Raw genomic sequence first — 10312 nt, forward strand, 5'->3', positions numbered from 1 at the left:
TTTTTGTGGTGGTGTTTCTATTCCCATCCAGTAGAAAGAAGAAAAAGAGTCGAATGGGCGTTGACAGAGCGTCTAAAGAAAACTTCCGGAGATTGACGATTGCCTGCGAACGTCATTGTAGACGTTACGAGGATAGACATAGCCGTAGTGAAAGAGGAAGGTCATGTGTATCTTCATGATATTTCTTTCTCTTAGCCTCAAGACAAGGGGGCAGGGCCATCCTGTCGTCTTCCTTCGTGTTTCTTCCTTCGTACCGGGCGCTCTCTCTCTCTCTCTGCTCTCACTTTTCTCTTTCTCGGAAAGACTTCCTTCTAGCAATTCAAGAAATGTCACATGAGAGAAGCCCTCGGTCTCTTTCAGCGGATATATCAAGATATCTCGTTATCCCTTGGACCAACTGGTTTTCCTCCTTTCCCGAAGAAGGCTAAAAGTTCGCCAAGTACTTCTCCATTTCTCTAAGTAACTAAGAGCATTTGTGCTGCTCCTAGGTGACCCTTACACACAAAGGCGAAAAAGTATGAAAGAAAGAAAGGAGAGGCAGGCGTTTTCCATTCAGATCTAGAATCGAGATGCTGGTATGATACGATCAGTCGGTAAGCCAGTCAGTACTATTGTGAGGCCTTTCATCAACTCCATCATGGTGAAGAAAATCCGTTTAGAGAAGCTCTTTCTTACCAAGTGAAGAGAAAAGAAAACAAGAAAAGCGAACTGGAAAATGTACGGGTGTGAAGGCCCGTAATCCCACCGGTTTTCTTCTTGTTCAATCCCGGGCGAACGATCCCCCCCGGCCGTAGTACGTACACCGTAACAGAAGTGAACTCTTGCTTGCAAGGGACCTCCCAAGTGAAGGTGTACCGTGGCGAATAATGAATGAATTGAAGAGTTCCTTCAGGCAGGGATTCCACCACTTCCTCTTTTCTTCCGAGTCACCGAAGACAGTTAAGATATCCTTACCTCCGTGCGACAAAATGAGACATGTAAAGCTTCCCTGAGATCTTACGTAACCCGCGATAAGACGTTTCTCTCCATTTTTCGCCATTCTCTTTTGCAAGAAGGGCCGCCCTAGGAGAAATGTACCATCAAGGCGTCATCTTCAGACTAGAAAAGGTAGATGGATGGATTTCTCGAAGTAAGAGAGGCGAGAAGCAACACGTTCTATTAGACCGCATACTAGAGAATGTTGTCTAGTTTCGTTACCTACTGGAAAAGAGAAAAAAGAAATGTCTCTTCTTTTTCTTGCTCTCTTCTCACATGCATTCAGGGGACGGGCGGCAACAGGTCGTTTCTCTCTTCTCCAGCAGAAAGAAAGAGTGGATTCCCATGCATTGACAAGTAACTAAGAGCTGCCATGCTGACCGAGAAGAAAACCAGAGAGGGAAGTTCCCCAAGAGAATGACGCAAACTCCAACTCCGTCAGAGTCTAGTATGTTGTTAGGAGACAACCTCAACACTGGGAAGGAAGCGGACTTAAGCTCTTGATCAATCGCTCCCCTCTATGTCTTTTGCTTATTCTCATCAGTTCCTTCTTTTCTTTTTCGTAGCTCCCTATTTTTTCCAAGATTCTACCCAGTACTCGGAAAACAACCAGCTAATTGCACGTTTGAATGAAAAGTAGACAAAGAAAGAAAGTGAAAAGAAGTAGGAGACCAAGCTTCCGAAGAGAAAAGATGAGGACGACAAACAACATGTGGCTGTTGTCCAGGAGGAATGAGAGAGTAGATCGATCTCGAGGACGTAAATCGATTGAATGAACGTGGAAGGAGGTCATCACAGAAGGTGATTAGTCGATCATCTCTGACGTGATCTTTTGCTTGATAGAACTTGAAGAGACGATTTTCAAGTGTGGGTGGGAGACGGCTCGGCGTTTGTCCTGGTGTGTAATACAGGGAGAATCTTTCTCTTTTGAAGAACTTGCCTCAAGACCCCCTTTCCTTAGCAAGGAAGGGTGATACAGAAACGTCAGCCTCACTCACTTGGTCTTTTTTCCCTTTGTTCTCATTTGACTGCGAGGGTGTCCTCCGGCTCGGATCCACAAAGAGAGCTTCCGGCGAAACACTGAAAACAAGCCAAAGCCAGAAAGGGAAAGCCCCAAGCAGGCTATCTGCATGCTTTCCCTTCCGATTGTTTTCTTTGGAAACAAGCAAAAAACAATCGAAATGACTATCGTTAGGGGGAGGAATTGTCTTTGTCGGCTGCGTCATAATCGATCGCTATGGATAATGACGTATCGACATTCTTCCCTAATCGTCAAAACCGCCCTCTCTTTCTCACTTCTTCGTCCTCTCTAGGTTAGTCACTGACAGCTCATGGCATTCTCAGCTGTCGTTCCTGACCAAGCAGATCCTGAGAACAGCTGAAGAATGTAGGACAGTGACATCGCCTAATTCCCGGCGGAAAGGGAGAAGGCAAACTAGGGGCAAAGCACACACTTTCTCTCTCCTCACTCTGTGGCGTGTCATCCCTCTTTCTCTCTGCTACGTACAAACAACTTCTACAACGTACTGAGTGGCTTGAGTTAAAGAAAACTTCATTGGTTCGCCCCTCGTAGCCTAAAAAACAAGAGGTGGAGGGAGCGTAGTGAACGGCAGACGAGAGGGAGAAAGAAATGCTTGCCGAGGCAACGAAGGAGAGAGGGAGGGAGACGTGGGCGAGACTCGGGTGTGCACAGAGCTTCTCATCCCCCGTCATCCGCCACCCCTCTTTTTCTTCTCGTCTGTCTCGTCTCCACCCGCCGCTAAGATCCTTCTCTCGTTCTTCCTTCAAGTCGCCAGCCTTTTTCGTCTGTGACTCACGGATTTTGAAACCAAGAAACAGGTAGAAAAGAAGATGAAGAAGATTCTCCTCTTTTCTTGTGTCTAAATGCGTTTTTGATTGGACTGTTTGAGCAGCCCGTGTGTCCGGCCTAATACGGGACGGACGGCTCGATAGCCTTTCGATGTCATTTCGTGAAGATTCGAGAAGCTTTCGCTTCCGTCGAACATTCGTGTTGTTCTATTTGTCTTACACGATTTATCGCAGTGTGAACTTCGTGCTTTTCCTGATATGAGGAGTTTTATCGGCAACAAGCTCTGCCCCAGTCGTTCCTCCATCGTCGTCGTATGGCGCTAAAGCCCGTCAACTTTTTCTCCTCTATTTGTGATAGAAGAGCTTCGAGTGGTCCACAACGACAGGGGGAGTGTGCGGAGTGTTCTTCTTAACAAGGTAGGAAGAAAAGACTTCGATCCATGGGAAGACTATGGACGTCGAGGATATTCTCCCGGAGAGATTCGCGATCACAACGGTTCGACCAGCTATGCCCCCCCCCTCGTCAGCAATCTCGACTGCGACTAGTTCAGGGCATATCTACGAGTATGGAAATGGGAAGAAACTGAAAGCGACTCCTGTGATTCTCAATATAGCGAGAAGACCTTCCTCTAGTGAAGGAACCATGACGGTTATGAATCGGGGGGGAAGGGGGAGGATGGGTGGCGGTGGGTCACCACTGGTGTTGCCGGCGCCTGTTGTGCCGATGGCGGCAAAGACGAGACAGCTGCTAACAAGGAGAGAGTTCGATTGCGACAGTAGATCTCAGCCGAAGAGTCAGACAATCTCTGTAGCAGCTTTCAGAAGACGGACAGATCAAGAAGAGACGGAAGCTCAAGGAGGTCTCTCAACAGCAAGAAGACGTTCTGCTGCAGCCAGGAAGGATGGGGAAGGAGGACCTTCCTCGGGTGGTGTCTTGCTGACTGAGACCGGAGGGGTGGAACTCAGCAGTAGCCGAGTAGCAAAAGGAGCTGCTGGAGATGAGAGAAGAAACTTCTCAAGTCCCATCTTGACCATGAGACCATCGTCGTCTTTATTACAAGAGAAGGAAGAATCCTTGAGGAAGAGATCTCTGTCCAGATCTCAAAAGAAAGAGAAAAAAGACAAAGAAGGATTACGGCAGCGTCATTTGACGAATACCACGACTACGGCAAGTGCTACTTCGAACCAACAAGAAGACTTCTTGCTTTTTGAGAGCCCGGAAATAGGTCAGAAGAAAGAAACCAAGATAGCTAGAGGAGAAGAGGGAAAGGCTGACAAGAAGAAACCTGCGGCGTCAGAAAAGACGAGGAAAAGTCCATATTCACCTGATTTCAACTTCACAGTTGAGCCAGGGTTCTTCCACCGCATGGCCATCTCTTTTCTTGTCCTCTGCGCTGCACCAGAGCTGCTAGGCAAGGATTTCTATCCGTCGATCCAACAAGTTATCGAGCATCAGAGTCAATTTCCTCCTCTTGCTGAATAGAAAGAGACCCAATCAACCACACCATACACACTTCCGAAGGTTACCCTTCAAATGGGTGGCCTCAAAGAGACGTATTGCATAGCCCTGTGGTTAGCTGATGAGAAGACCGACAAAAGAAGAGGAGATCGGACGTTTTCGCTTCTGTCTGCTGTCCTGACAACTACTGCGGTATAGGCAAGGGTGTAGAGAGGTGAACCTGCTTCCGCAAGTTTCCTCGGGGAATTTTAGTGCGAGACGGAGAAATCACGAGGAAGATAGAAAGTATCGTTCTCCAGGGGTGTCTAGCATACGTGAAGTCGCATGACAATGACATCTTTGAGAAGACGAAAGAGTCGTTGCGAAAGCGTGGTTTTTCTGTAATCTTCCTCAACGATCCACTCTCTTCTCATCTCTGTGTGGTGACAAGAAAGACGAACCTTTCTATTGTACCTTCCGTCGGTTTCTTCCTGTCTCTCTGTCTCCCTTTAGAGCAAAGGTCGTGTTTGACTACGACGAGAAACACTTCAGCCGATCTATTACCAATGACGTTGCACACAATGTGGACCCGCGCGTGATATGTCGAAGATAGTTATGAAAAGGAAAGATGTTGTGAAACGGAAGGGAAGTACTGTAGAACCCTCACTTTTTTTCCAAGAGGTTTTTCTTCACCTGTTTGCGGCCAGCAAGCAGGTCATTGTATTACGTTCCGCGCATCCACACTGTTCACCTTCACAAAGGATCCCAGGAAAAGAGAGGCTCTCGCTCTTTTCGATTCGGGTGTATGGACAGCATCCTGTGTACCTATCAAAAGAATAGAGAGCAAGGATGGCAGGTAGGAAAACACGAGTACGTCAGCAAACCGTAATCCCTTGAACCTGTGTGTGGTACAGTGTGTGGGAAGAGAATGAGAAGTATTAGCGACCATTTTTTCTTCGATGCCCTTTCCTCTAGTCGCAAAGAGAGACAAGAAACAGCAGGTTTAACCACCTGGTTTCTCTACTCTAGGACAAAGGACCAAGACGCCAAGAAAGGAAAGTCGGGATCGGAAAAGGTGGTGAAGTCGAAATCGAATCTTGGAGGAAAGAAAACAAATGTAGTTCTCCGACAAAAATCGGACACGAGTGCTTTCATTTTTATGAATCGGAAATATATGGGCAAGATCCACTTGATGACGCCACTCCTCCATAAGCTTTCAAAAAGAAATGATGACGTCCTTTTTCGTGCATCAGTCAATATCCATCATCGCGCCTGATCGTTCATTTGGGACCGCTTTTCTTAGGTACTTAGATCCTCGAGGAGAAACTAGTCTTCAAGTAACACCTTGGACCGGGGGAACCATATTACCATATGTCGACTCACCGTGCTCATCATCCGGGGTTTTCTCCGCGGAAAACGTGAAAAGAACGTTAAGGGGAGAAACGGTGAACACGAACAGAACATGATACCTGACTTACCTCGCACAATAGGTCAAACCGTATGTGAATTTAGGTGTGCATCACCAGATCTACAGGTCTACATACAACAGATCTACAGGTATACATACACGAGATATACAGGAGTACATACACCAGTCCTACAGGTATACGTGCACCAGGTCGTCTACAGGTACACATATACCAGTTCTAGAGGTGTACGTGCACCAGGTCTACACGTGTACATACACCAGATATGCAGGAGTACATACACCAGATCGAGAGGTGTGCGCGCACCAGGTCTACTCGTATACATACACCAGATCTAGAGGTATACGTACACCAGATCTGCAGATGTACGCGCACCAGGTCTACAGGTGTACGTGCACCAGATCTATAGGTACACACACCAGACCTCCCGGTATACATACACCCGATCTCAGGTGTTCATACACCAGATCAAAGGGTGTCCGTACACGAGATCAAGAGGTGTCCATACACCCGATCAAAAGAAGCCGGGAGAAAGCCAACGCTCCTGGGAGGCAGACCACAAATAGTACACAAATACCTGCTTTTCTTGGGGCCGCAAATCTACTGTGTATAGGGGTGACTGCTGATGTATCTCCGCCTGAGTTCTTTGTACGAACACTTGAATTCGAGCGTACGTACACTAGGGATCAGGTGCATGCACGGCTGTGTACACCTTTCGATCTGGAGTATGTAAACCTTTCGATCTGGTGTATGTAATTTGTTCGATCCGGTGTATGTACACCTTTTGATCTGGTGTATGTAAACCTTTTGAGCTGGTATATGTAAACCTGGCGATCTGGTGTATATACACCTTTCCGTCTGGTGTATATACACCGTTCGATCTGGTGTATGTACATCTTCCGATCTGGTGTATGTACACCGTTCGATCTAGTGTATGTACACCCTTTGCCCTCGCATATGTACACCTTTCTGTCTGGTGTACGTGCACCTGTAGATCTGGTGTATGTGCACCTCCTGGGGTAAGAGTACTTCCCTTCTCGGCCTTCTAGTTCAATATCAAAGAGGATTCGACCCCAGTTCCCAAATATGCGGGGGGAAAGGAGGATGTCTGTCAATTCGCTTTGAAGCGAAGCTTCGAGACTAGTCCAACGATAGATTGTCCCACCTGTCTCCAGTGTAGCACTTACGACTAGACTATTCGCGCGTGCCAAGAAGAAGTAGATATCAAACTGGATTGCTGGCAGTCACCCTTCTACGTGAACATCTTTTGCTAAGTAAGCTCAAAGAAACATCTTCTCTCCTGGGGATATGTAAACACACAGACGAGGAAGGGCGTGGCATATATCGAGGAAAACTACAGAAAAGTTCTACCGAAGACAAAGTCGACGTGATGGGGAAGAACTCGACGACTTCTTACTCAAGAAGTAAAAAGCGTCCTGGAGGAAATCCTGATAGAAATGGTCAGATGAAAGAGCGGCAGAATTCTTTAGAAGAGAAACAATTAGTTGAAGGCTCTCATCAAAGTGGAAAAGCAAGATATTTTCATGTGGTTGAAGTATAACGGTAGCTACAAGACAAGGAATGAATGAATGATGAGACGGAAAAATATCACATTCCCAGTGTCCTCTTGGGGTGTATGTACGTACACACGACCATTTCGGAGTAGAGAAGCCTTCCGTCTTCATTGCCCTTCTTTTGTATTCTCTATGAGAAAAGAAGGACACCCAGAAAAGTCGAAGTCAAACAGAGAAAGTAAAAAGTCTAGAACCTCTCTTTCCATCTCCTTCTTCATTTCTTCCTCTTCCTAGGAGCAGAAAGAAACACTTTCTTTCTTCTTATGCAGAGACCGTCTACACATTTCATTGGCCGTTCCTTCTCCCTCTCCTGACCCTTTCCTCTGCCCTAGGCAGCTACTCCACCCTTCTTTCTTCTATCACTTCTCTGTCTCACTTTTTCATCGTCGAGACACATAGAAATAGCTGATGTGCCTCCATGTGCAGGAGTACAGACATACGGAAATGCACCATGTGTAGTAGCATATATGCCTCCTATCTGAAACAGAGAGATAAAAAGATCAGCTTCATATATGCATACATGAACATAGATCGATAGACGCGCGGATCGTTAGATAGACAACTCATAAAATGAATATAAAACAAGCTCGAGAGGAGTAGTTGTAGATACATGGGGGGTGACTACAGTATTATCTCAATAGGAGAAATTGGAGAAAGAAGAAAAGAAAGGAAAGAAGAAAACGAAGAAGAACAAGAAAGGTGAATGGATCTTTCTCGTATTTCAAGCGAAGTTTATCTCTCTCAGTCATCTTCAGACTGCTACAGGCGCCATTCGTACATCGTTGTCATAATGAAGCATGATCAATACGAACACTTTCATCGCCTACGACCGTTGCCATAGTCAGAAGAAGAGTCAAGGGTTTACCGCCTTACGGCTGGCACATTGAGAATGGATAGCTCATCAGGTAGAAAAGAAAGAAGATGAGGAACTGCTACGAATGCCCGTCTTTCTTCTCTCGTACAAATACACTACGTCACAAAGATTCTTGTTCTCTTCTGGAACCCCTGTCTCAAGTCGTGTCCTTCCTCTCCTTGCCTTGTCCTTTTATCGTCATTCAGATGGTAGCAGAAGAGCGGAAGACGAAGAAGAAGATCTTTATCTCTATTCGCCTGACTACGGTTATCTCTCCTAGCTCTATCGAGTTTTCATCTGCACAGAAGAGAAAAGGCCTCTTCAACACGAAGACTGCCCTAGCAAAGAAGGGATCTACTTACACAGACAAAGAGATAGAGACACGGACATACATAGACATAGACATACATAGACATGCAGATACATAGACGCAGACATTAATAGCATGGGGACACACAGGTGTAGCTACACACGGCCATGGAGATACACAGGCGTAGACACGAATAGCCATAAAGATATATAAACGGAGACATACATAGACAAAGAGATACATAGACGTAGACATACAGACATACTCGATGAACGTCAAGAGGAACGCACGATCGGATGCACACCACACACATACACACTTGTCTGAAGCCTTCTTCTTCTTATTCTCCTTCTGCTTCATCTTCTTCTTCTTTCGTTTCCTTCTATCTGCCTTTCTGTTGTCACCCCCCCGGAGAGATATGAGTCCACCAGAAAGAGCAATCGACTGTCGTTTTGTCTCTCTGTCACATTCGTTCTGTCTCCCTCATTCCCAGGATTCGAATTCCATAGGTCGACCTCTCCAGCTATTGTATGAGCCCGGCCCCGCACCTCTTCCTCTTCCTCCTGTCCATCTGCCTCCTCTATAGCTATCTCCTGTCTGTGCATAAGGCCCCTGATTGCTCATCATCATAGGACTGCTATTGCCATAGTAATACGACGAAGAGTTATATCCACGTGAAGGGCGTGTAGACGCTGAAGAGGAAGAAGAAGATGTTGATCCACCTTGAATCTCCAGGTGGATCGGTAGCCCTTCAATTTTCCTTCCTTCATACATCTCTACTGCACGATAGGCATCGGCCGCGGAGCGAAACACACATCCACCTGTGCCCTAGAGAAAAAAAAGTCGGAGGGAAAGAAAATGTAGATTGCTGCACCTCAACAGATATATCGTCTCTCCTCTCCAGACACATATGCACTATCATGACAACCGCATAAACGCTATATATATATAAATAATATTCACATATATACTATATATATATATATATAAACAGTCGGGTGTCATGGGACTCATATCTCTCAGTAAGGGTGGTAGAGGTAGGTAGACGGTACACAGAGCATACATACAAAAAATTGAGATCTCCATTCCGAGGTATAAGAGATCGAATAGTTATATATACATGGAGGTATGTAATTACGTGTATAGATACAGAAAGGGCATAACGTGAAAAGTCTGCAGCACACGTAGGAGACGTACGGCGTGTATCGACAGGGATCTGAAAGATAGCTACATGGATGAGCCCTTGTGCAGCTCAGTGACAGATACATACACACGGGGATGGTGAGACAGAGAAAAAGGCAAGGCAGAACTGCGAAGTCTTTCTACCCGTCCTCCCGGTGTATGTACGCTCTATCTTGAAAGTCCTGCGGGAACACACACCTGCTACATACACACATATCTCTATCTTTACAACGGTATATAGATGTACAGAGAAAGCAAACCGACAGAGTCTGACTACTTCCCCTCCCTCCGCATTCTCCTATACGAGTCATCTCTCTCTCTATCTATCTACTCGAATCATATACAGTACCAGATATCCTACATGAATGTCTCCATACCGAAGAAGCACTTGAATCTGCCGCCGCCTCCTCTCTAGCAAAGCCTATCGACACACGCGCCTCCCCCTTCCCATTCAAATAATACACACATACACGTGTCCCCACACAGATACACCTATCAATCTCTCTGAGCCGTCTGTATGTAGAGAGAGAAAGATGGAGANNGAGAGAAAGAGAGAGATAGGTATGAGAAGAAGACCAAGAAGTAGAATAACCAAAAGAAGATTTACGAAGAAAAGAAAAAAGGCTTACTTTTGATCTATCTGTTCGATCATAATCAATCCAGACCTTCGAGACATCCCCAACGGCAGTGAATAATTCCTTTAGATCTTCTTCTAGAACACTATAGTCAAGATTACTCACACGT

The 10312-nt window shown here is 45.9% G+C and overlaps 1 protein-coding gene across 1 annotated transcript; it reads right to left on the reverse strand.

Annotated features, from left to right (window-relative positions):
• Positions 1-5022: 5022 nt before the first annotated feature.
• CSUI_003132 (uncharacterized protein) lies at positions 5023-10311 on the reverse strand. Its single transcript, XM_068063330.1, has 3 exons — positions 10198-10311; positions 7067-9214; positions 5023-5047 (listed from the first exon to the last, which is right to left on the reverse strand). The coding sequence occupies exon 2, from the start codon at positions 9158-9160 to the stop codon at positions 8870-8872; it is 291 nt and encodes a 96-aa protein (XP_067924695.1). The 5' UTR covers positions 9161-9214; positions 10198-10311; the 3' UTR covers positions 5023-5047; positions 7067-8869.
• Position 10312: the final 1 nt, after the last annotated feature.

The sequence above is a fragment of the Cystoisospora suis genome (assembly GCF_002600585.1).
Source record: "Cystoisospora suis strain Wien I chromosome Unknown contig_1352, whole genome shotgun sequence".
Classification (NCBI taxonomy): Eukaryota; Apicomplexa; class Conoidasida; order Eucoccidiorida; family Sarcocystidae; genus Cystoisospora; species Cystoisospora suis.